Here is a 27,368-nt window from a genome sequence, read left to right as displayed (position 1 = left end):
AGGTTTCGCATAGAGTAAAAGTTTGCGCAGGGCAATTTGTATGTTGAATTGGAGAGAGCTCCTTCTCATTACCACTGCCTCTGTATTATAGGGACGTGCTGACTTGATCCTTGAATATTGCATGATATTTTTGGCATGGATCAGACTCAACTAAATGCATGGAGTTATCATGCAATTATCCAACCAATTTAAAATCTAGCTCCATCATTATCTCCGTTTCTGCTTATTTTGTCTATCATTATCCAAGTATTTGATGATCTCCACGTGCTAGAACCAAGGCATGCAAATAATTAGCATGCAAGTTTATCTCTTAGCCATGCATTTCAAACCGAAGCATCACAACAATCCACTCATCTTTCCACCAAATCCGACCAGGTGCAATCATGCACTATCAAAAAGTTCAAACTTGATCCCATCTTTTCCATCCTTTCAAAGCCCACGAGTTCCAACCTGATGCAATTTGTCTGACTAGATTCTTGGCATCCTGCCAAGGATATTCAAGGGTGCACTTTATTCCATCATCACTTTATAATTTTTATCCATGCATGCATAATAACCTTCTACCGTGAACTCCAAATTCATTTGTTTTATCACCGTACTTTAAATGGATAATAATCAATTTGCAGCATACCACTTGAATCTGTCAGTCAACCAAACTGATCCCACCCACACATTCACACGCCAAACATCCAAAATCAACTTGAATTGTGCAATCGTGTTTCCAGCTTGGAGATACATATCTCATCTTAATTATCATTAAAAGATAATTATGATAAAAATCAAAATATTATCCTTCAATAATAACAAAATGATCTTCACTCTTCAATCTGACGGTCAAGAGCTATACTTACTCAACGACCTTGATTGCACCGGCCGATAATGTAATTTTGGATCCAAACAATATTAAACCCCACATCGAAACTCAACTGAATGTGTTCTGCCACCATGCATCTTTGATAGTCCTTCCAACTGAGCCATGCATGTATAATGTTGAATTTGCATGCATTTCTACCGCCGAAAAATTTGGCCCATTGAACAGTTCCATGGCAGCACTTATGGACTTGGCAGACGATCAGAACTCGGGATTTAACCAAGTTCAATCAAATTTGAAACACCGCACTGAACCCCTCTCAGTTTCACCGAACCCCTTGAAACATAAAAGAAATCCAATCAATGTCAAACTCGACATGGCATTGGTCGAATGGGTCGATACCACCGAGCTCGGCTAACAATAATTGATGCCACTGGGTTGAGACTAAACCGAGATGCACTGCTATTACGGACATTTCACACCCTCCCTTGAGTCACTGCTGAAGATTTTTCTCTTTGGCACCGAGTTCTGTAGAAACCAACAAAACTTGGGCGAGCACACCACCGAGTTTTATGAAGTACGATGACATGGCGGGCCGATACAACTTCACCGAAACTCTGAGAATCAGTTTCAATCAACGCCAAACCGGATATGGAGTCCGTCGTGTACCGTCGAACCGGAAGAACTAACTAATTAAATCTTGAAATCCAGGCCTTGAATTCAAGTTGACTTGTGCAAAAATTTCAAATTCGAAGCTATCCACGGCAAACGTATCGATGCTGCCGAATAAGTTGATACCGAACTCGGCTCATAGCGAAATAGATGGGGTGCACGGTTGGCTTCCTCTAAATATTCGGTTACTACCAGCTTCTTGACAACGGAAAATGATGCCACTCTTTCAACCCCAATGGATCCCATCTTACTTCAACCGACAAATTACTGTCGAACTGAATGGTGTCGGTCGAATGGGTGGATACGACCAAAGTTGGCTCGTAGTTCGTACTCTTGGTGCGCACATCTCTACAAGCACCACCAAAGTTGGCCCCGTTCACTCTCGGACCATCCATTTAGAACCTTCAACAAGGCATACACTAAGATCAAGAGGGAATGAAAGCCTAAAAATGCTTTTATGCTTCTTTGGCTGGTAGCTTTTAAGCAATCATAGGAGAAATATATAAGTGCCTTGTTTTTTCTTTTGGTCGAAAAAGTAAGTAAATTAACTTCATTGGCAGCAAAATTGAACTACATTTCCTAAGCTCTATTTTGATTTATGAACATAAACACAAGATGATGGGGGCAATTTTAACTGTACAAACAACCCCATCATGGCCAAAGCTAAACAAACAAACTGGTCTTCTCCAATGGCCAAATAGATATTGATCATCTTGGAGATTTTCTACTACTCCTCAAGTCAGATCCATTGATCTAATGAACCATTATTTTGCTGTCCCTCAGCTGCCTGTTTTTCTTGTGCTTTTTGGGCCTCCAGTATTTCAAGTGCTACATATTCTGCATCATCGGACGGACGACCAAACTCTACGGTGGAGAATGAAGCCTCATGAGCACTGAAAGAAGGTGAAGTGTTTACTGATAGTGAAGTTTCAAGCGAAGCATCCAACGACAATCGTGCCGGGTTCCGAAGAGCTAGGTTTTTCCTGGCCCTGGCTCTCCATTTTTTCAGCCCTATCATCACATTTGCAGTAAACACGCCTTTTCTCATTGATGTACCCATCTGCGTGACCAAAGCATAGAGAGGCAGAGTGACATAGCCGCATAGGATTTGTACCATTACACCCATGGCCAGCCTTATGACAATATCCTCAGTTTCATGGTGGAAGCATGATGTAAGCCCAAATTTGTACTGTTTTATTTTATAGAAATTAACAATTAGTTATGCAATTCGTAAAGGGAATTATCCCATTTGCAAAATTGAAACAACATATTAGGTTAAAATATTTACTTACCCAAGTCCATGTGAAGAATGCCAACTGAAAGGAATTCTGAAACACCCAGAAAAAATGACAAGTAGTTAGAAGATGATTATAGAGCATCAAAAAATTTGTGCTTGACGTTCTTTAATAAAGAACAAACATACATTGGCATTGTCATATTTTTTCGATAAAATGTTGCTACGTTTTGTTGGCGACTGTGATTTCGACTTACAATCAATGTTATAAAAACAAACTTCTGTTCTATAGCCGGACTGGGCAACGGAAAGTGCTTAGTACGGACTAGGTTTGTTGTGGATTTTGCGCGACAATTGCCTTAGTTTGTCATATGAAGGACGCTTAGGCGACAGAAAGTGCTCTGTTGCCTAACGTTTAGTCGCGCAAGTAGTGTTTTCTACCAGCGACTATATGGAATATAGATGATCTTGTTTGCTTATTTCCATTACACTGAACTTAAAGTTAACATATTACTAATTAAAGAATCACCTGAAACAGAATGAAGTGCAAAAGATGGAGAAGCAACTGGGGCCAGTTAAACCAGAAAAAATGGTCACTGGGCTTCACAAGCAAAGCTCCTCTAACAACATGAGATTTATCATGGCTGTCTAGGCACATTTTAGTTATGATCTCCTGAAGCTTTGTTCCCACCAGCAAGAGCATCTGCAGAAAAAGAACAAAAGCATATCAAATTCAGAGATCTTATATCTCCAATCACAATTAGTGTGTTAATAAGGCATAAATGGTTTTTAAGTATGTTGATGTTCTTACCACTAACGGAATAAAGGGAACCCACAGATAATTGTAAAAACCTGCAGATGACAGCAAATGGTTGAGTTAGCCAAATCAAACTCGATAATTAACCAGATCTATTTGATTAATTAAATGGATTCGGGTCATGTTACCATCTGCAGTGAAGAATATGACAACAGATACTGAGAACAGCCAAATCCACCAGCTGCAAAAAAAGAATAAAAATGGATCAATTATGATTATCCCAATTCTCGGTTGGAGGGGAGTATGTGCCTTGTAATATGTTCTATGCTCTTTAGTCATGCGATGACTGATGCAGTTTGAAACTGTTTTTAAAATAATTAAAAGTGCTTTCAAATCGTCAAAAATGCTTCTAATAATGTTTGACATAAAAAGTTAGAAGTGCTTTCAGAATACAAAAAACACTTTAAGTGATTTCTAGAAAAAGCATATGCTACTTTAAGTGCTTCTTTTATTAAAATGTCTATGTGCTTTTAACAAAAGCACTTTTAAGCATCGATATTTTTTAGAGAAGCACCTTCAAATGATCAAGAGATAACCATACGGAGATATACAACTGGAAATTGTTATGCGAAAGAGTTAACGTCAAGTGGTTATGTTCATGAAGAGCCATCTTAATTATGTTTACCTTGATCCCATAACCACACCAAAGTCCTTCTCCAAATTTCTTCTTATATATTTCTGGAAGTCAAAACGGCTTCCTTCTGCAAAATGTGCCTAGAAGTAAAGAAGCAAAAGAAAACCATTAAATTTGACCATGCATGTTTTAATTTATTTAAAGAGAAATGCTAAGGAAACTCTCTCAAACCGTTAAATACGAGACGTTTCATAAACTTTCTGCCACCTCATGTTTTTAGCACAATATTTTATAATATTGACACAAAAATTAGCGTTAAATTGTGAGGTGCCAGAGAATCCATAGATAAACCCGCATTCTCCTTAGAATTTCTCTTATTAAATTGGATTGGAATTTTCTAATACCGTTATGAATCCATGTCTGAGAGTGAAGTAATCCACTCTTGATACAGAATTAAAGAATTGTCTCAGAAAGCTGACCTGCAGATGGCAAAAGACACATCAAGCTGCCTATTGGTTTTAACTTTTAACAGAAAATGGTGGTGGTTAATTAGTTTTGATTGAGTTTTTACCGGCCAACGGAGGAATCCGTGATCACTCCAACATCTCAAATGCCGCTTCCCAAATGATGTTTGATGTGCGAGCTGAAACCTTCGTGGATCTACATTATTATTTGGACTAACACATAATTAGTGACGATAAATGGTTTAAAAACTCAATCGTTGCAAAATACCAATTGCAACGCGTCTCAGCCCCCGCCAATTAAAATATGATTTAGGCATGCTGTTGGCCGTTGTTGACTACCATTGACATCATTTCAATTATTAAAAAAAAAAAAATCATTTTAAAACAATTAAACCCATAAGAATTCCATTTTATAATAAAAAATACTTAAGACATTATTTTGACGAAGGCATTGTTTAACGCTTATTGCACACGGCATTGACATTTGATTGGTGACTGCTGATGGTTTTTTTTTTTTTTTTTTTTTTTAATTTTTATCTGTAAAGTGTTTCTCGTTGATGTTAAAAATTGTTGGAGGAACAACTCAAATTGATCATTTTTCTATATTTTCTGTGAATTTTCTATCATATCAAATATTTCGTTTAAAATTATTTGATCATCTCAAATCATATGGTGAGAGTTTCTTTTATTTTTATTTTTTTCTTTTATTTTTCGACCAAAAAAATAAAAAAATCATACCGTGAGTAAATTGATACTCCAATGTTCTGGTTTCTGCCTCCCAAAGCTCCCACCTTTTCATCTGGAACAACAAAGTATTTAACAAAAGCCACCATGGTCAAACTCGGGTCCAACGTCGCCATTGTTGAAAACACAAAAAGAAAGAAAAGGAAAAGGGCAATGCTTCCAAGTCCCCAAGATTTCAAAAGCAGACAAAGAAACTCCTATGCATCTATCAAATCATATACATGGTACTTTGACCATTATGTTATGGAACAAGAAAAGTACCGGAAATTTCTGAAATAGTAAAACTGGAAGAATTTGATGACCATATTGTTTCGCATCTCTCTCACTTATCTACATTTTTTTCACATCTCTCTCAATCTCTGTCTTTTACCTTTCACTCCCCATGCGTTAAACATGTACATTAGTGAATGTAATCACGTACCTTGGCCATACCAAGAGCGAAGGTGAGGACACAAGACGAAACGTGGAACGCAGCAAGCACAAAAATTAAGTATTGGAGTTCATTCGCGCCCTCCCTGGACATCAAAGAAACTTTTCCCTGTTCAGTATTGTTCATCAACCATTAGTGCCATCATTAATTCTGAAATACAGATATAGTAATTAACCATTAAACATGCATTAATCAGTTCTAATTAAGATTGGTTTAATTAATTGTAAATAAGTAGATATATACTTGGTTAGAGCATTTGGTTTCCTCTTCGACATCACTGTGGGTGGAGCTCTTGCAAGGAAGAAAAGAATCACCCAAGCTTTTAGAGATGCAGATATTTGCAATTGGCTTTTGACCAACGGTTAGTAGCAACGATATGAACCCTAGCAGCATCAATTCTACATAATATACAGAGAGAGACAGTTTCAGAAACCAAACTATCCAAATAAATTATGATTTTTATTTTCTCATGAATATGAATGTTATGGATTCTAACCTGATTTGATCTTATCAAGAGCCTGAATGAGAGCCTTCCTTTTCAACCTATGAAAATACTGCAAAAATGTTTGATACCAATCATCATTTCCCCTTGTTAAAAGTCCAGCTGATTAATCGATATCAGCCTTGCATGCAACAAAGTTAAAAGTTGATACAAGTGATCCGGGAGGGGAAATTCAAACGAAAAAACCTTGCTCGACGGAAGTAAATGTTCTTAACCACATGAACTACAGAAACTGTTTTCTTAATCAATGCAAGTTAAAATGCAGATATATATGAAGTTTGTAACTTCGAATTCAACCCCTAGATACACACACGCACACAGATATGGATATATAACTGTACGAACCTTGTGTGAAAGATGAAGCAAATACTCTATAATTGTGGAGACCACTATCAACACAAAGACAACGGTGGCTACAGCCCATGTTGGCGTAGCTTCAAGTGTGCTTGCAGCTTCGTTGTCTCCAGCCATCGCTCTCTCTCTTCGCTCTCTGTCTCTCTGAAAACCTAATATATGCTTATTAAGCTAGCTAAATGTAAAAGAAGGAAAACATATAGACCTCCTGGCTCCTGGGACCCAGTGGAGTTCAGAGAAGATGCTAGGTTGGTCATAAAATAGGGGCTTTTTCTGTATGAGGTTCGCCATGTCTGACTCTTCCTCGGTCGTTTACTGTTCTCATGACGTGTTCACATATATAAAGACAAACTCAAGGGAATGGGAAATGTGTACAGTCCAACCCATCACGGGCAGCACACCTCTCGTTCTCTTCCAGATGTGTTTATATATGCCGCTAGCGATTGTATAAAAAGACAATGCATGCTCCATCACATGTGGAAATAACTAAAAATTGCATGGAAGGATTACACTTTATGAGACATGAAGAATATTTGTAAATCCAGAAGGATATTTTCCTGGTTTTTCTTACGTGGGAATGTTAATTAGGAGATTAAGGACTTAAAATCCGAGTTGTTGTTGAATGAACAGGCGTCGGAGTTTCTTAGCTTTTACACCTGCTTTTTGCTGTTTAATACTTTAAGCACGTTTTTGTGATTTTCATGGTATATTATTAGACACGGTTTCTTGTTTTTTGGACCACAAAAAATGATTTTCAAGGACACATGAATCCTTGACTCTCTATACATCACTGTAGCAAATTATTGAAATTAATTTGCATCATTGCATATGCAATATGTCAATATCATATGATCAATGCCACACTAATCAGTACGTATTTATAATCAAAATTGACGGCTAAAAACTAACTCTCTTCAAATAAAAAGTTTGTAGTTCAAATAAATAACATTCATTTGTTTGTACACGGTTGCACTTAAGGTTATGACTTCTTGAGAATGCTGACGACTGAGCTGATTGGATCATTAATCACATTCTTTAAATAAATAAGAGAATCAAAGGGGAGGATCTTAAACTGTGTCCAATAAACCTTTTTTGTTATTTTTTTTTTTTTTGTTTTGTGGTGAACGTGTTCCAAGAAAATTGCTGAAACAAAGGCTGCTCAAAATATAATATTCCATTAATTCAATAATTTAAGACATTCAATTCATATGACAGGACATGTTCCAAACAATCGCACACCGTGCAAAATTTTGCGAATTGTGCTGCAAGGAATAATAAAACTGAATTGAAACGTTGAGAAATTCTAATTGGTTTTTTGAAAGTGAAATTTTTTTGTGTACTTTCTGTTAGTTTAACGTTAATTTTTGTTTCAATGTTATAAAATATTGTGTCAAAAATAAAAGATGGCAAAGTTCATGGAGAGTCTCATTTTTAAGTGTCTCCATAACATTTCTCTTGAAAAGTTTGCCAATCCCTTGTAAGATTTGGTCAAAATTTGACAAGAGCAATCACACATTCTTTGAATAATATTCTAAAAGATAAACGGTTCAAATCATTAAAACATATTAAGGATTAAGCCCAACAAAAACTACGTAGAAAAAATGTTGTGCCACGAATCCGTCCCCTTTAACAATTATCCAAAAAGCAAAATGAAATTATTTGTTTAAAAAACAAAAATTATTGTACATCTGGTACGTAAAGAGAGTAAAAAAGGTAGGCTGAGTACGCCCAAACAACTAATTAAACAGTCTAAACCCAATAATAATTCAAAATTTTAGAGTTGTACATTCTCCAACAATAACTACATCACCAAATTTGTTAATTGTTTTAAATATAATCATAACTATAAACAATTAATTAATTTAAGAAAATAGCAGGTCACTTTTGGACAGAACAAACATCACGTAGGGGCAATAATTTAATTAAATATTACAATCGGGTAGATAGAATTTGCCTTAGTTCAGATAGGCCCTCTTTCAACAGGACTATCATGAGGGTGAAGCAATATTAGTTTATAGATTCTACAAACTTTTGTCCTCAAAGCTGAATTAACAATACAAATCAAAGCCACTTGAAGCGCTTAGTTACAATTTTTGCCTCAAAAATTAAGTTACACAAACGACAGCACACACATAAACCCGAGGAAAACCCGAGCGTAGAACGTTTTCTTCTTCAGTACAAAGCATAACTATTGACATTACGGTAACATTGCCTGCAAAAAACGAAGTTCAAACAAATAAACAACCGAACCACAAGCATCTTCTTCATGTCAATCGGGTTACTTGTACGACTTTTGAAGGATGTACTGCAACGACATATTTGGCCACAATGAATTCCATAGGTAAGGTTTACAAGCGCACTTCAAGCCATACGGTATGGAAGTTTTGCCAAGAGACAGGCAACGAAGAATGCATGTAGATTCCGATGCTAGGTGGCAAACAGATCAAAAACAGAAAGATAGACGGTTGAGCACTTACTAGTTACTGCCGTGGATCATCTGCAACAAGCACAGAATGATCACTATCCTTGCAAACAGCTTTCCATCCTTTCTCCGCGCCAGTCAAAAGCCCAATCCTACACATACCACCCCCTCTCGCAAATCAGATAATCATTCGCGTGCGTCTTATACAAGATTAAATATCCCCCAATTCTAACAATTGAAAATTGTATTTCATGCAGCAAAGAGGTTGCTTACTTTAGTACAGGTAATTCCAACTGCTGAAGTCATCAAAGGAGGCTTTGGATGAAACCGCACTCCAGCAGTAGGGGCTTGATCCGGGACACATTTGTCCTCAGACAATGAGAAACCAAAAAGTCTACAGCTACCTTTGGTTGGTGAAACTGAATCCTGACTGCCACTAAATGTTGATCGACTTATAACTGGATCGTTTGAAATACTGTAAGAATGCGTGCCTCCATTATCTTCCCTGCTGAAGTTACGTTCACCAAATGAGGATGATGTTTGCCTTCCACCGTCATATTCAGAGACATATGGAGTTCGATTTATAACTGTATGTTCCTCTAGGTTATGACCATTGTATACCGAATTGAATTCCATAACTGGGTTGATTGCTTGCTGGAACATTAACACAGACGATGGTGATGAAACTTGCACAGATGTGGCAGATGGGTGCACATGTGTATTATTGCTCTGCATCATGGTGGACCATCCATTTCTAAAGCCGGGCACCTGAAAACCATCATAGACTCCAGGTCCACCATATTCATGAGCTTTGTTAGAAGTGGGAGCTCTTCCATATGGTGAGCTTGGAAATATTTCTTGACCTTGCAAGACCTTATGGAATCGGAGTGATTCACCAAAGCCTATGCCTTTTGAGGCAATTTCAGAATCCACAAGTGACTGTCTGAGACCATTACTTCCAGCAGCAATCCCAGAACCACCGGAACCGTGGAAGACTCTCCTTGCTTCAGATGGATGCGGATTCTGAACACCTAGACCACTGAAAGGAGTATCAAACCCCGAAATTTCTTGACCTTGCAAGACCTTCTGGAACCTTAAAGATTCCCCAAAGTCTGATGCTCCATTCCCATCTGAAAAGGAAACACTCAAATAAATCAATTAAGTTGCAGAGATCAGTTTTATGATGAATTGTCACGCTATGATTGCGGGACATACTAGGAACTGGAAATTCTGGTTTTGTTGCAGACAAACCAATCCTGGACCTCTTCAAACCAGTTCCCATTAGGCTATGGGAACTAGAAACAGAACCGGATGGCTCAATTTCCCATGGGGAAACCCTGCCATGCTTACTTGTGTCTATATCATCCCACCTGACCTGTAAGAGCACAGATATGTTCAAAACCTATATATCTAGAGCCAATGACAAGAACGAATTAAACTCAAAAGTCATGCTATAGAATAGAGGAAACATTGCTTATGATATTTAGGTAAACGACTTTCACGTCAGTGAAAAATAACTCACTATCAAGACATTATTGCTCATAGACCCTGAGTGTCTACTCCAAAGGACTACGAGCAGGGTGGCTTCATAAACAATTAAGATAAACTTTGTCGCTACTACAAGAGAAAACTTATTCTTCCAGTCTAAATTTAGCCAGAAACTCTACCAAATCGTGACATTTCACATGATATATGAAAATAAGTGTACACAATTCATCCTAGTTAGAACATGATGAAGCTAGCCACTTTGTTTTGTTACCTTTTGCACTCTCACACTTCAACTATTGTTCAAAAAAAGCTTATCACAGTTTTGTTCATGAAATGGTTTTTGGAATCTCAAAGTAGAAAAACAAATACGAAAAGTGTCCCATAAAAAAGATAAATACAGAATTTATGGTCCCCTAAGGATAACTTTTGGTTTAGTGCCTGAAGTGGATACTGCATAGGCTAGATATAACATTTGCATTCACCACCCGGCCCTTCTCAAGCAGATAAAAGCATATGCACAAACGAAAAAGTGAAAAAAAAAAAAAAAAAGATATATACAGAAAATACGTACAACTAGGCATTTCCATTTTGAACCAGGCCATCTTATAGGATCCAATGCACCAATCCCTGTTATCAACCCAGTGTATCTGCCAACACGAAAAATTTAATCAAAATTCTGAGCATAACTACAACTATTTCAAAAGTAAGAATGCCAAACCTTCGCTCTGCTGCATCTTCAGTTTCAAAACGCATTTTGAACCTCATTCCAGCAGAAAAGCAATGATCAAGGCTCCTCAAAAACTTACGGGAAGGTATGATGAATTCAGAAGAGCTGGCCCTACAAGATCATGGAAGATTATAAGGAAAAAAGATGCAGAAGGAAAGAAAGGTCTAAAGTCTCAAAAGCACGGCGACTTTCAAGATTACGTTAGAAATATGATAAATGACGAAAGCCATATTACCTTGGATTGTAGTACACATTAAAAGCATTCTTTGTGGATACAGCATTCACCACATCGGTGACAGTGCTATAGTTCAATTGCTGGCTACAAAGAGTTGGACAAGTAGCAGAACTTTTAACCTGGGCTGCCCTTCTAATTCCTAGCCTCAGTTCTCCATCGTCACCCCTATTATAAATACTGGATGAGAATTATAAATAAAGGCATCCAAAATATCTTTAGTCGAAGGGTTTATATACCTAAGAAACAGCACTGCATCTCCAGAGACGAGCTTCTTCTTGTTCACAAAAGCACTCCACCCAGTGGTGAGCAAATGCCTCCGTGGCTGCCCTACTCAAACCAATTGGAAAAAGGAATAAGAAACAGAAAAACATTGAATCTAAAGCATCCAATTTACAAAATTCATTACACTCTAATAAGATTGCTACCGTTTCGTGGAAAGATAAACCCCCAACTAATGAAGCACAAAAAGGGATCATATTTTTTGCATTACCCCTATAGATATGTCGGAACCTCCACTCCAGGCCATGCAGATCCTTTGCTACAAGCTCTTGTGAAGGCCTTTGTTGAGTGTAATCCTACAAGAACAATCGATTCACCTCAAAAACAAAATGATTCGGTCTCATAAAAATTATGCTGAAGCTGAACTAAATTTGGGGAAAAATATGAACTAGGAATACCAAGGGAGGAAAGCAATCCTCGGCAGCACGACGAGGCACAGAGAACCCTCCGTGAGTGCTAGTATCGGAAGCAGTAAGGGTTTTGCAGAACATGTGGGGTGTGGTTGACTTCCCCATTGCCTCAATATCCTCCTCGCCATCTGCATCGGTTTCCCCTTCCCGCAATCCGTGCTCAATTTCCTACACAGATTAAAGCATTAGTGAATTCACCTCCCTGTTTAATAGATAAAAACATCACACAATCACCGGGAAAAGTAAAAAAATATTAAAACATCGACCCCCAAATCAAATTGTACAAATTATATAAGTAATTAATTCATAAATTCATAAAATGACTATTAGTAAGGAGACCGACATGCTAAACATATAATCTTTAAAAATGCCAAAGCGGGAAAGAAAGAAAGTGAAGTTCTATAGATTGGGTTTTTAATTGTTTCGGTTGTACGGAAATGTGAGCATTTTCTCAGGAACCAAACAGAAAATAAAAACCTGTACAAATAAACCCACCTCACTTTCAGGAACAAGTGAAACCTGAGCGAAGACATCGTCAGTGCCAGACTCAGCCTGCGACCAAAAAAACCTAAAGAAATTGAGAACCCAGATAGCAAAAACCCCAAAAGCTATCAAATTTCATCAAAAATCCGAAACCCCAAAAGCATTGTCGAGAGAGAGAGAAGACTGACATGAAGCTTGACATCAACAACCCGACAGAAGAGGTGGGGCGGGAGATCATAAGCCGAGGTCGGAAAATCCGATACTTGCTCCAGGTGGCCCTGCGGCAGATACACCACCAGAGTCCCTTTCTTCGGCAGCGAAATCAATGGGCCCGCGCAGGCGTGCCAGAGCTCCAAGCACACCGACGCCGACGAACCCAAAGCGTCGGAGACAGAGGAGGCCGAAGACGACGAGACGGGCGACGGCGTTTCCTCGTCCTCCGTCGCACTGTTCAGATCGATTAGACCAGCCATGTGTAAATAAACAGAAACTGCACGTACCCAACAAGCGGAAGAGGAAGAAGAAGGAGGAGAAAAGCACTTGGGTTTTTGCTTCTGCTTATGCTTGTGCTTGTTTATAATATGGAGATGAGAAAAGAGAGAGCATAGGAGGTTTCATTTCTGCATTTTGAGAGATGGGTTTGATGGCATTTTGCTAAAAGAAAGCTCAGAAAAGCACTTCTCTCTTTACTGCTTAATTTTTAATTTTTATTTAATTTTCTTGTGGATGGGCTTTTGGGTATCAAATCAAAGTTCAAAGCTTTTATAATTTGGAGTAGAGAAAAACAAAACAGAAATTAATACGCAAAAAATCAGATAAGATAATTAATACGGTACTTTTGTTGGTGTTGAATTGAACCCCTTTTTCGGTTTTTAAATAAAAAAAGATTAAATTTCTTTCTCTGCCTGCAGGCTGAGCTGCAGCACTGCTGCTGCTGCTGCAAAGCTGCAACTGCTGGGTGTGGTGTGTGGCAGAAAGACAGCGAGAGAGAGAGAGAGAGAGAGAGAGAGAGAGAGAGAGTGATGAGAGAGAGTGTGTGAGGTTTTCTTGGTTTAATCGGTTCGAAATTTAATAAAATATCATGGACTGAAAAGTAGAGGTGTTGTACGGCATCCCCTGTATTTCCGGGCGGATGTCTATTCTGTCCCCTTCTACTCCATCAAATCTCACTCGTATCCCCATCTTCCCTCCACCTTACTGAATCTTCATTCTCTCCTTCCTCCCATATTTAATTTATTTTAAGAGAAATCCTAACCCAATTTTTTAAAAATGAAACTCTTTAGGGATATTCTGATATTTTATTGTTTAACGTTAATTATTATACCAACATATTAATATTATGTAAAAAAATAAAGTGCTAGAGAGTTCATAAAAAATCTCACTTTTAAGAAGTCTCCTAAAGGCTTCTCTTATTTTAATGAAGATTTTGACAAAACCAAAAATAAACACTTCCTTTTCGCCACTCCTCTTTTGTGAAAGCAAACCCCCTATTAGGGTTGTCTTCTCTTTTTTTCATATCGCTTTTTGAAGTCATTGGGTTGCTAATTTATCATTCTAGTTTTATAATTTAGAAAATGGTGAATGATAAATGGTTGTGTGTTTGGTTTATTACACAAGCAGTTCTTCGGTTTAGACTCTTAAACCTGTGGTTGTACAGCTAAAGACTCTTCAGGACTTAGATCAAGGTGCGGTGGTGGTTAGGGCCAAAATACAAGGGTGGGATTCGATGGCTACACTTAAGAATTTCTTCTATTACGCATTGTCATATGCTTCAATTTTATTACATATCAGTACATGATTGACTTTGAATCATGACAACCGTGGCATTCAAGGCAATTTTCTTGTAATTTGGGGATGTTTTGGGTTTTATCTTCTCCTCCCTATGTTTCTTGGGGTCATTTTCTCCTGCACAACAAAAGCATTTGTAAAACTGTCCAAAAGCAAGTAAAATGTGGGTAATATAAAATACCCAACTTTCAAAAACTAAAGTGTACTCATAGGAACTTTTCTTTTTTAGGGCAATCCTTCCTTATCTCCCAAATCTAAATTGGGTGGGTATTTTAGCAACCTGCACTTGTGGGCTTTATACGTTCAACTTTGGCAAGCTTTACCTTTACCACTCACTCACTTGGTAACTTGGAAGAGAAAAAAAAGAAAAAAAAAAAGAGAGAGAGAAAAACATGGTCCAAATTCAAAAGTAACATACATGATGTTGAAGACATTCTTCACTTTTGCTGCAAATTTACCCAACTGCTTTATTTGCCCATGTTTGGATATTTCCATAAGAGTCTTATTGCCCATTATTTCTTGTTAATTTCTTAGGGCAAAAGCCATGTCAAATGTGGGTCATTATGCCTAAACAATTGGGGGACAAGTAAAAAGATGGCACCCCCCACCCTTTTCTGCAAAATGCAGATTAAGGTATATTGTAGTAGTGACCAGTTATGCCCTAACCAACATAATTATCTTTTCTATTTTGGTCGGAAAGTATGGAAAGGGATCCGTTTTCGGATCCCTTCTGCCAAATCTACCAAATCAATGAATCTGAACCCTTAAAATTTGATCAAACGGCTAAAAATAGGGGGACCCTTTAAAAGTTATAATAACATTAGTCGTTAGATACAATTTTAAGGGCCCGAATTCATTAATTGGGTGTATTTGATGGAAGGGATCCGGAGAGGATCCCTTTCCGAAAAGTATAACTAATGATCAAATTTTGTTTTGCACATTTAGATGAACTTCAATAAAAAGCTAGTTCGGGTTGTTTAATTATTTTTTTTCTTTCAAAAGCAGCTTCTTAAAAAGTTGGAACTTTAGTTGTGTTTGGTAAGTGAAAAAAATGTGTATTTTTTCAAATTCATGGGTCCAAAACCATAAAAAGCAATAACAACTCTATACATGCTTCTTAAAAAAAAAAAAAAAAGCTTTTATCATTGGAGAAAGGGAAACAATATCAATTAATGAAACTTTTATATTGACAATATTACCCCCATATATATATATATATTTTTTTTTTTGCTAAAAGCATTTTCAGCACTAAAGTTATTTTCACAACCCTTATTTTACAAATTAAAGCTGAAAATTTTACTGTAATCTAACTTCTGGTGTGTGACATACCTGAAATGAAGAGTTAGATCTACGATCAAGAATTCAATGATTAATGATCTAACTACGAATCTCTATTTATATAATACGCATAGAAAATGCTGACTTTTAATTATTAAAAATTATTATATATTTGATTTAACAACTCAAATTTAAAAGTGAGCTCACAAAAGTGGACATCACTCACACTTTAAAAAAAATGCTCAGTGTCAACCTTTTTCAATAGAATAAGGAGTCAAAGGACGGGAATTCTCTCCTCCCTCCCCTCCTCTCACAGTTAATTTTTTTCTTTTGCTCTCTTCATGTTTTTCTTCTCTCTCTTTACAAGAAATCTTGAGATTTCAAACAGTAAAAGAGGAAAAAATAGAACTTTTTATGAAGTCTCTGTCTTTTTTTTTTTTTTTTTTTTTTTTTTTTTTTGCATATGATCATACAATATTAACACAAAAATTAACGGTAAACAAATAGTCTATAAAAAGTTTCACTTTAAAATAATCTCCTTAATATTCATCAGGAAAGTATAATGTTGAAGTCCATAGATTTGAGGAACCCTAAAAAGGGAAATGTAGGCATGGAGAACAGCCACTAAACTAGACCGCAAAATATAGATGGTGACTAAAATTGTGGGTGTCATGCTGATACACATTATAATCGGCAGTTTTCAACTTTAGGTCCAACAAATTTGATAGGAACCGTTGAGAGTTTATTCACAGTGAAGCAGTTTGTTTAATAAAAACATTCCTTAAAAAGTGATCACGTGATTGTTCACATAACAATTTATAAAAGTTATTGACGTATTTTTCACAATAAAATAAAATAAAATAATTTGCGAAGAACAAATGACTACTTTTATTAGTTTTTATTATTAGTGAAATTAACAATCTCATGAAATATTTTGACTAAAATAACTTTTATATTTCCCTAAGGACTGTTCCAAAAGGGTAAATCCGTTATTTCAAATGTTGCATAAACAATTGTGTCACAGAAACGGAGCAGGTCCTTATCTGACCTGAGCCATCAATTGCAAAGAACCCAGTAACTACAGGGCTACAGGCTATTAGGGCTATACGCCTATACAGCTATATATGTGTATGTATATGTTAGGGTTCACCGTCTTCACTTGCTTTAGGCTGCCCGATTGAGTAAGAACTCAGTCTTTCTATTTGAAAATCCTGTGATCGTAATTGTTTATTGTATATTATACAGTCAATTTTTATTAGGTATTATTTATATTTAAGTTTAAATTTAAATTTTAAAATAATTTATGACCGTGAGATATATAATGAATGATTACGATCATAAAATTTTCAAGATCCGCAAAAAAATGATGCGGCAAGGATCCTTTTCCTTTCTATTTTACCTTGTATAGGAAAATTGTCAACCACCACTCGCCCTGTGAGAGCGTTTGATACACGCTTTTGCTTAGTGTTTATGGAACAAGAAATGTTCATCAAACTTTTATTTAGAGGTTTTTAATTTCCAGTCGTGAAAGTGTTTTTTATTTTTTTTTCTTTTGTTTTGAGTTTCTCAATTCAGTTCGAGTTAAGTCGGATAAGTTGACTTGAGTTTGTTGCGCATTTTAGGGGCGAAATTTAAAGCTTCACAATTAAAATGTAACGTTTAGTTTTTATTTCAATTGTCTCTTTTGAAAGCTAGATTGGAAAAAAAAAAGTTTTTATTAATAGTTCGAAATGAAACTTCTTTTTACCTTTTAGCTAAAATTGTCACTGAGATTGACAAAACTTCTCATTTTAGTCTTGACAATGGAAATCGATAGAAGTGGTTTCTGAGTTTGTCTACCATAAATCATTTTGGTCCATCGCTAGAAAATATGACAATATCCTCGTTAAATTGTCACGTGAACAACCACGTGATCACCTTTTTAAGGATATTTTTGTCAAACTAACCTCTCCACATAACAAGAATATTGACAGATTTTTAATGAAATAACCAAAATGATTTACATTGGACAAACTCATGGTTCTATCGAATTTCATTGTTAAAGACCAAAATGAGGAGTTATGTCAATCTCATGAATTATTTTGGCTAAAAAACCAACATTTTTCTCTATAATGCTATACTCTATATTTAGTTATCTAATAACAAACAGATTCAAATTTAAAAGCAAAATTAATTGACATGTAACATTGATAAAATGACATAATTCACATCTTCAATGAAAAGAAAACTTCGAGGACTTTGGAGGTGAATGCTAATCTAAGGTTACTTAGACCATCTTCAAGGGCAGGAAGCAACTCTAATCGATATGTCAATCTTACGTGGATTGACATATAAGTTTTTTTTATGCCAAATTTGAAATATAATAAAAGATGATGTCAATTATTATTTTTAATTATTTTATTGTATGTGTCCCATTAGTGAACCAATTATAATCTCGAAATTTATTTTAATTGATTTATTTTTAAAAATGGATTATATATAAATATCATTTCTAACAAAATCAAATAGGTTAAAGGAAGATAAAATCTGATATTATCACGTCAGTCATCACATAACAAATATGAGATTTGGTTTGTCTTAAAAGTTGAAAGACAATTAGGGTAAGTTGAGAAGCAATTAGGGCAAGAAGAGATTAAACATGTTGGACAAACTTAAATCTATCTCCAATGAAGATGGCTAAAGGTCAATAGCCAAACGATGACATGATTTGTCTAAATATTCATCTCTAATTGATAGTTGAACTATAATTTCATGAAGCCCACTAGGCCGTTATGGCCAAATGGGTATCAGGCTGGCCAAGTGTAGCTATCTCTTAGCCCTTTTTTAGGACCCAGATCATCTACTGTAATAATTGATTCAAATTTAACGATTAGGTTTGAAATCATCAAACAGTATTTTAATTAAATTAAACAATAAATTTGAAATATAAATTAAAAAATAATAAATTATTGAGAGGACTACGTTTAGCCATTTCGGCTTATTTAAAAATAATTTCTTAAAGAGTTATAATTTCATGAAGCCCACCAGGCCGTTATTTGGCCAAATGGGTATTAAGCTGGCCAAGTGTAGCCACCTCTTAGCCCTTTTTTAGGACCCAGATCATTTACTATAATAATTTATTCAAATTCAACGATTAAGTTTGAAATCATCAAACGGTATTTTAATTAAATAAAACAATAAATTTGAAATATAAATTAAAAACTAATAAATTATTAAAATGACTATGTTTAACCATTTCCACTTATTTGAAAATAATTTCTTAAAGAATTATAATTCTAGACGGAATTATATTTTCGATTAGAAATAACCTCATGGATTGGGATGGAGCTATGGGGAAGCGTGAGATTTTTTTTTTTTTTTTTTTTTTTTTGTGTATGGAATTGACGTGGCTGGAATGAAAGAGACGTGTCTACAGATGCCTTTACAGGAGCGTGGGTTGGCATCATAATTTGTTTCCCTTTTGCCTCACTTTTAAATTTTTTCTGTCAGTCCCACCCACCGCACTCACAATTTTATATTTTCCCATTTCATTTCTTATATTATTGCTCTCGACCATGGATTCTGAAAATTATTACTTATCACCTTTTTTATTTATTTATTTGGGCACCCCTTACCTTTTATAAATATCGGTGTTCATAACTTCGTACTGCATAATTTAGACTCTGTGTTTCCCAAATATACTGGTTGCCTTTTAATTTTTAAGCTTTATAGTTTCCACAAAAATGTTAATCGAAGGGTTCTTTTCGACCACTGAAATGATACATGCCGGAGAAGGGCCTGGGGAAGGCCTAGAGGAGAAATAAAAGACTAGGACAAGGGATCATAAACTAGCCTAATAGAATTAGAGAAAGCAGCGTTGAGCGGTATAAACGACTACTTAATGGTCTAATGCGACTCTTAATAAATGAACTGAGCACATTCTTATAAACTATAAAATACTTTCCAACCATCTAAGACAAGTTGGTAAACTAACAACTTGAAAGCATGGAGAACCAAGAACAGGCTTACTCGGACGTCAACTCTAAGTCACGTGTTGGCAATCAGGAATAGCAGACGATTATGAAGGGACATAAATGTTGTTAGACCAAGCACTTAGGTGCAAGTTTCCTCAAATCCTAGAAGCAAGGTGCTCGATATGTATTGGCCCAGGAAAACATGTAGTCAATTCTGAATAAATGGCACTTCATCTTCACGTATGAGGCAAGTTTGCAAATTGACAACTTTATAGCTCGAAAATTCAGAGACAGTGCCTACTTGGACATTGTGTGTTGGTCATCAACAAGGACTAAAGATATTGGGGTAATACTAGGGAATTAAAAAAAAATTCAAAATTGCAAATCAAATGATGTGTAATTAATAAAAAATAAACATGTTATTTAACGTTTAAATAATAATCCAATTAATAACAACTTTTACCTTTGCTTAAGAAAATACAGATAGTTACTCTCTGAAGTGCCCACATCCATTCTTGTTTTTTGTTTTTTTTTCCCTTTCGACTTTTTTATCTGCTATTATGTATGTATTTCAGCATTTGTATTATTTAAACCTTATTTTTCTACGTGTTGATTCGAATGCCTTCATCATATATTCCGGTTCCTCCTTTTGCAGGTCAAATGCCATGCTGGTAAGTTACCCTGTTGGGAAACCACCAATAAATTCTCCTCTTTCACAGATCACCATCACCCCATCTTCAATTCCTGCATGGATACTCTTATTCCACTTTCTTGATGGTGTAGAATTATTATAGGGACTGGCCAAAAAATCACTTTTAATAATACCGATATTATTTTTAATTTGATAGTTATCATTTGCACAATACATCAGGAATAAGATTTTATCACAAAAAACTTTAGTATTAGTTAGAGTGAGGTTGAGATATTTAAATTCTTCTTTTTTCAATGATTCGATCAATGTAGAATATTTCAAGAAATATTTGTGATAAAAATCCATGTTTATATTTCCAACACCTTTTATTCATCTTTCCTTTTCAAACTTTGTTTTTCTCTTTAAGATTTAAATTTTTAACCAAATTAATACATGTGTATATATCACAACCTACACATATACAAATATATCTCATTACAACCATAGAGTCACATTTTGCTCTGATAATTGCTAAGGAAACTCTCTCAAAATTATGACTCTCAAAGGGCTGTGTGTCATCTCATATTTTTTGCCACAGTATTGTATAATATTAACTCGAGAATTGACGTGAAACTGTAAAATAACAAAAGAATCAATGAAAAGTTTTAGAGTTTCTTTTAACATTTCTCTTATACGATTACAAGTTACTTAAAGACACGTTTTATGTTTTCTTAGATTAACAAGTATATGTTTTGGTCATGATCCCAATACAATTAATATCTTAAATACTCTGATTTATTGGAAGTGAGCTAAATTTAAACACATTTTAATAACCGATAAACTATCCTAATATGATTTTTCCGATAAATAGTTGAGTGATCATTCCACCATAACTAGGTTCCGTCATTTCCAATCAAACAGGGGGCAAAATTATTGATAATTATCTGGAAAACGAAAGACAGAAACCGACGAAATAACAAAATCTCACGGAGTCCTTTCCTTAGGGTAAAAAACAAGATTAAAACAAAGACAAACATTAATAATGCGGGAGACAAATGTGATATCATAATGCTGTGCTAATTGTGATTGATTAAAACTTAATCAACCAATCTTTGCAATGACGTCCTTTGACTAAACTCCTTCCGGTGTCGGTCCGATTTGTTGCATGTGATGGTGGAGAAAACTTCATGTGTAGTCAGTGACGGATCAATAATTTTATAATAATAGGGTTATAATTTTGGTAAAAAATTTTTGTTGGTTATTCTCGTCAAGCTTCTGATGGTATTTACGTCGTAAAATTATCGAGTGAGCCTTTTTATTAAACACTTAAAGCGCACCATAAGGAAAGAAAGAAGAAAACCTACACATTTATTTAGGATGTTACACAAAAGGAGTAGCAGTTTTTAGTTCAGTATTTTTAACTCATTCTTTTAGTTTACCGCAAGGGTCATAAACAAATATATAGATAAGTATATATAGGATTATGAAGTTGGGTCATGAGCAACCAATAACTCATGTTGACTCCACTTGCAGTAGCTGGATTGGGACACTTGTTACATTAGTGTATATTTTCATGTACTATAATATAGATGATTGTAGTTAATATAGAATAAGAGTTTTAAATTGCCAATTAACAACAGTTTTCAATTATTAAAGTACATAAATAAAAACAATAATATAATAATAATTTTGAGTAAAATAATGAAACCACGTGATGATGGTCTGAGTGACTCCAAAAAATCTATCGTCGTGGTTAAGACTGTAAATGAACGAAATTATTGGTTATGCAGATATGGCTTTTTACTGGGTTTGCGCAGGTTAATAATTTGCTCACATAAATGTGAAGGAATCGAAGTGACGAGTGAAAGCACCCTTTTTCCAAGTTGTTGTCGGATTTATATGAAATATTTGAACTAAAGTACTTTTCACCTTCGCTGAAATGACCCAAAAGAAGAATGGCAAATGTGAAATGTGGGCCTACAAGTAAATACAAAGTACACTATTAATGCACATACAATTGGAGTAAAAAAAACCTGAAAAATACAGTCGACTCAAGAACTTGATTCTTTCTATTTATGTTCCACCACAATGCTCATAGTTAATCGACGTTTATCTTCTAAGATATAGTGATCGCGTTTTTACTATAGTAACATTTCAAGTCATAAGACAATAACGAACAACGATTGAGTTTAACTCTCTCAATAGGTCACTTAATCTCTAAGTATGATACAACACATGAACTTGTATGACTCAACTAATTAACAAATTCACTTGTGACTCAATATGATGAAGTCTTTATACGATGGAGAAGCGACTCTTCATAATAGTGGTATCTTTGAAGAGTCAGGCAAAAGTTGCAGTCTTTCTGCTTAATTGAACAATCACAACCCTATTCGTGAATAGTTACTCAACAATTATAACTTTCACTTCAGACTCTGGATTTGATACTTTGTAAGATGTTAATCTACTTGATTGTGGTCACGAATAAGGAGAAATTCCCAACTAACCCCCTTCGGACCTGAAATGGTAGATAATCGTGATTCGCCAGCAGTTATCCTTTTTTGCAAAACAAAAAAATAATACTAATTTTCACTCATATAAAATAATTTAAATTCTTTTTTTTATTATTGAATTAAAATTTTCAACACAGCAAACAAATATAATTAGGAGGAAAGAACTTCGCTGCTGCTGATTTTTCAGCAACCAAATCCTGTTCTAATTAGGGCATCTAGATGAATAATTCAACGTGTTCATTGTTCAAGATTCAACCACTTTCCAATTTGTTAGGTTTTATTGGTTTTTGGTTTGATAATTGGTAATCATTTTAGGATTCTTCTTACTTTAACGGCAAATTTTTTTAAAAGGTAATACTTGGGAGAGTAATTATTTAGACCAAATATTTTATAAATTATATGACGTGGTTGTTGATGAATGAAATATAACTTATGTATAGATTAATGTCTTGATCTTTGTTGAGGATACATCACATGATTTGCAAATCTAGTCTAAAAAGTTAATTTACCTAATATTATTCTTTTTTAAATACGATATTAATATTATCAATATTATTGATGTAAAGTATGATGTACATATTTAGTATTTTAAAAATCTTGCAAAATCTTATAAGAAGTCGGACAATTCTATCACCATAAGTAGGTTTCAAGATCAAAGCTACATTCATTATTTATTTATTTATTTTTTTGCAGTACCAAAGGATACGAAACTTACTTATCATATTAGACTCAAATATTTTTTAGGTAGCACATGAGAAAGTGAAGATTTGTCTCATACATTTAAAAATAGTTCAGAAGCCTTACAAAATATTTTTGATCGACACCATTCTCAATGAACTTCTTTCACATTTGAAAGTTAACGAAACTTTACAAAACATAAATATGAACATGATTCTCGGCCAAGGACGGAGCCACCTTGGGGCGGCGGCATATGTCTCCACTCAGGTTTTTTGGTAGGAAAAAATGTACATGTTTGTGATATTAGTAAAGTGTATTAGTAGTTTACTTCCTTGTGACATTGGAATTAACTCTTTGAATTATTACTGTCAATGTTTCAAAAGTATTTTCGCCCATGAATTTTGAATAATCGATTAAAAAATCGGATGAAGATCAATGGATGAATGATAACATGATTATTTTTGTATAGAGAGATATTTGATAGTATTGGTAATGAAGTTGTTATGCAACGCTTTCAAAATATGAAAAACCGTCAAGGGATATTGTAATATGTTGTATGAAAAACGTTATGAATTACCGTATAAGTATTTTGTTTAATAAATTCTTTAACTTTTTAATTTGTAAATATGTTATTTGAAAAAGTCTCCATCCATACAAAACTCTGGTTTCATCCTTGTTCTCCACAAACTTGATTGTTAATTGCACTGTATAATAATTGATAATTTAAAAACCAAAGGGTTTTCTTTATATTTTTTTTGGCAAAACTTAAACGTGTGGATTTAAAATAAAGCACATATGGTCCATGCATAACAGCTAAAATACATGCAAACATACTAGTCAAAATATTATGTGGTTTTAATCTTGTCACAAATCACACCAACGTGAATGATTTTGTACAATTATTTTCTCGAGATAATTAATGATCTAAACTTTGCCGATAATCACACCACTTAAATGGTACTGTCCTTAAACTAATTATGTGATTAAAAATCTATGTTCATCGATTGTACTCCTGTCCATACGAGTTCTCCAGCCTCAATCAAGAATCTGGCCAGTGTAATGAAAAATGCATGCACCACCATATATACGTCAACTATCATCTATTTGTGAAGGAATATTAGAGTACTTTGTACATCGTCTATTTCTCTCTCACTCTATTGTATCAGTATTGTCCTATGTTCTGCCAACGAGGATGGTTCAGTTGGTAAGGCATATTTGTGGTTAACTCCTAATACAAGTTTGATCTGGGAGTTAGCAGTTCTCATTGGTGCATGATCTGTGAATTCCTACATAAATTCACACTAGTGGTAGCTGACCGTTAGGTGCTAGGTGTAGGTCCTTTCAGCTTGGGGTTGTAGGTATATCCTGACGTTGATAGTAAAAATAGCCAATCTTCTCTTAAACTTTTGGGCTTCAAAAAGTATTGTCCTATGTTTTTGTAAGTATACCAAAACAACGAATGAGAGATAAGAATAGGATTTAGAAAAAACTGTTTGGACAATTCAAGCCGCGGTTTGTTTCGGGTTTTTCTCTTTTAAAAAGTACTGTAATTCGGAACAAACAGAAATGAAATGATTAAACTGTTAATTTGGTTTGGTTTAGGTTGACTCACCCTAAAATAAAACAAAACAAAACAAAACAAAACAAAATAATTTTTATTTTTTTACACCCTACCCGTAGCCTTGATCAAACAGTTCACACACCCTACCCATGGCCACTTACCTATTAAAATTTCTTCATGCAATATACATAAAACTAAGTTAAACTGCATTTACCCAAAATGTAAATGATTAATGATCATTTTATCACATCGAGAAATAGTATTCAGTCGACAAATTTGTACACCCAATAAAACCAAAATACACACAATCCCCACCAACTAACCTAATTCCACTTGTGCAAATCAATGTGACACATTTTACCACAAAAAAAAAAGACAAAAAAAAGAAAAGAAAAGGAAAAAACATGCGACACTTTACAAATACAAATCCAGTGGGTCACCACCCCCTTACAAGAGCCAGCAAAGCACCACCATTCTTGATTCTTTGTTCATTTGTCTCCACCCTCTCCTCCCCTCCCCAACCTCACCCTTTGCAAAATTGCATATCCTAAAACCCAAAATCCTAACACGAATCTCTACCATGCACATAGCCCCCACTCTTCTTCTTCTTCTCTTCTTCTTCGCGGGTGGCGCTTTTGCCTCAGCAAAAACGTAAACAGGGAATTCACTATGTGGCTTTCTCATATGATAATGCATTGCTATTTGTAAAACAATACATTATTAAATAAAGACACCACAATGATAATGAACATATAATCCGTAAGTTCCTCTTGCATGCTAGATAAATTACAATAACTCAACACTAGTTGGATTGGTTGGGAAAAAGAATAAAATTCTCTCACCTCGAAATTCCCTCTTCTTCAGTCCCTTCCTCTCTCACATTTCTCTTTCTCTCTCTATAAAAAAAAAAAAAAACATCAAGATTTAAAATAATTTAATCGTCACTGTTCAAATGATAAAATTTTGAAAAGGAGAGAAATTTGATGAAGAGAGAACCCTGCTCAGGAGAGAAAAGGTTGGTGATCAAAGTTGGTCAGGGGCCCCAAACGACTAAAGGCGTCGCTTTTGCAGAGACCCTCGACTTTTACGCGGGTGCTGCCCCTGCATACCTCTGCCCTGCCTCAGCCTTTCATCGTACTTTTGTCACGTCAATCATCCGCACGCGCCCCAACGTCCTTTTTTTTTGTACTTACGCCCCCTTCTCAGTCCCCTCCCTACCGTACGCGTGGCATCGATGAAGGGCTATTCCGTCATTTCGGGTGATTTGCGCCCCACAGCTCAGTGCTGCAGGTAATTTATCCACTCCGAAAATTTCCAATCGTTCTTTTCTTTCCTGCTTCGGCGAGAGGTACCCACATCCCGAGATGCCAAGGACACGTGTCGGAAAATGTGTGGTGAGGGGGACCCACTTTGGAACTGCATCGGTCGTTGTCTCTGCCAGAGGTTGTCGGGTTTTGTTGTACGTTAACGGGGTAAACGTTCGGCGTTTGATCCTGCGGTCAAGATTGATGAATGGGCCAAAAATCGTTAATTCTAATTCAGAAAGGGCCCAAAGCATGAAATGGGCTTTACTGAAGACTAGCAGGCCCATAATAGTGCCATAGGATGGGAGTATTAACAATATTGCCTAGGAAGATCAGTGTGTCATTTGATTCGAAGACCAATGTATTATGAACACCAAGAAAAAGTTTTGGAAGCAATATATTAGAAGATTAACTTCATTTTTTTCCCTTCCATGGTCAAGAATTTGGTTTCTAGATTGGAATTTATAGGGTCACTCACAATAATCCCTTCAACACTCCATTTCATAATAAAACGCACAAAAAGTCTTGTTTTGAAGGAAAAAAACTCTAAGCCTAACTTTTACTGCACCAGACTATTATTCTCAATAACATTCAGTTGTTAGAGGACTACATTTTTTTAATTAGTATTTAGGAGATGAAAGATTATTCGAAACTATTACAACAAATTAGGGGGAGGAGTGAATTTCCAACCCAGAACGCATGGATGGAAACCAGCGCTCTTTCCACTAGAATATTGAACAACATGCAAAATTGCAAATTTGAGATGTTGAAACTTTATTTAGTTATCGGAAGCATTGCAGAAATAGGAGGAGAGCTTGTCTCAGCAAGTAATTAGATTGTTAACGAGGACAGAGTTGCCTAACCGCGAGGAAGGCCCTTGACGAGTGATTGACTGACCGTTAGGCTCCTTAAACCTTACTAAAAGTTGGATAGTATATGTCTATAATCTATGCAACTAAAAGTTGTAGGACTACATTAATTAAGTAAATTTTAGGGATGTGATATCCACACACCCC

The 27,368-nt window shown here is 35.4% G+C and overlaps 2 protein-coding genes across 2 annotated transcripts; both read right to left on the bottom strand.

Annotated features, from left to right (window-relative positions):
• Positions 1-1,946: 1,946 nt before the first annotated feature.
• On the bottom strand, positions 1,947-6,735 carry LOC137729413 (MLO-like protein 12). Its single transcript, XM_068468358.1, has 13 exons — positions 6,594-6,735; positions 6,243-6,300; positions 5,990-6,144; positions 5,738-5,854; positions 5,311-5,371; positions 4,680-4,768; positions 4,513-4,587; positions 4,160-4,248; positions 3,663-3,715; positions 3,529-3,569; positions 3,247-3,420; positions 2,776-2,811; positions 1,947-2,672 (listed from the first exon to the last, which is right to left on the bottom strand). The coding sequence occupies exons 1-13, from the start codon at positions 6,717-6,719 to the stop codon at positions 2,223-2,225; spliced, it is 1,524 nt and encodes a 507-aa protein (XP_068324459.1). The 5' UTR covers positions 6,720-6,735; the 3' UTR covers positions 1,947-2,222.
• Positions 6,736-8,544: 1,809 nt separating this feature from the next.
• LOC137729412 (auxin response factor 3-like) lies at positions 8,545-13,659 on the bottom strand. Its single transcript, XM_068468357.1, has 12 exons — positions 12,835-13,659; positions 12,659-12,715; positions 12,152-12,331; positions 11,965-12,049; positions 11,711-11,801; positions 11,475-11,639; positions 11,231-11,350; positions 11,084-11,159; positions 10,240-10,399; positions 9,298-10,154; positions 9,080-9,176; positions 8,545-8,814 (listed from the first exon to the last, which is right to left on the bottom strand). The coding sequence occupies exons 1-11, from the start codon at positions 13,117-13,119 to the stop codon at positions 9,123-9,125; spliced, it is 2,130 nt and encodes a 709-aa protein (XP_068324458.1). The 5' UTR covers positions 13,120-13,659; the 3' UTR covers positions 8,545-8,814; positions 9,080-9,122.
• Positions 13,660-27,368: the final 13,709 nt, after the last annotated feature.

The sequence above is a fragment of the Pyrus communis genome, chromosome 3 (assembly GCF_963583255.1).
Source record: "Pyrus communis chromosome 3, drPyrComm1.1, whole genome shotgun sequence".
Lineage (NCBI taxonomy): Eukaryota > Viridiplantae > Streptophyta > Magnoliopsida > Rosales > Rosaceae > Pyrus > Pyrus communis.
The sequence above is the reverse complement of the archived record's forward strand: the minus strand, read 5'-3'. Positions and strand labels throughout refer to the sequence as shown.

Coding starts and splice junctions, on each gene's coding strand:
- LOC137729413 (XM_068468358.1), bottom strand. CDS start 6,719: ATGGCTGGAGACAACGAAGCTGCAAGCACACTTGAAGCTACGCCAACA. Junction 4,249..4,512: donor TCAGACATGGATTCATAACG/GTATTAGAAAAT, acceptor CTTTACTTCTAG/GCACATTTTGCAGAAGGAAG. Junction 2,812..3,246: donor TGCACTTCATTCTGTTTCAG/GTGATTCTTTAA, acceptor TGGGTGTTTCAG/AATTCCTTTCAGTTGGCATT.
- LOC137729412 (XM_068468357.1), bottom strand. CDS start 13,119: ATGGCTGGTCTAATCGATCTGAACAGTGCGACGGAGGACGAGGAAACG. Junction 10,400..11,083: donor CAAAATGGAAATGCCTAGTT/GTACGTATTTTC, acceptor GTGCTCTTACAG/GTCAGGTGGGATGATATAGA. Junction 9,177..9,297: donor TTGGAATTACCTGTACTAAA/GTAAGCAACCTC, acceptor TGGTATGTGTAG/GATTGGGCTTTTGACTGGCG.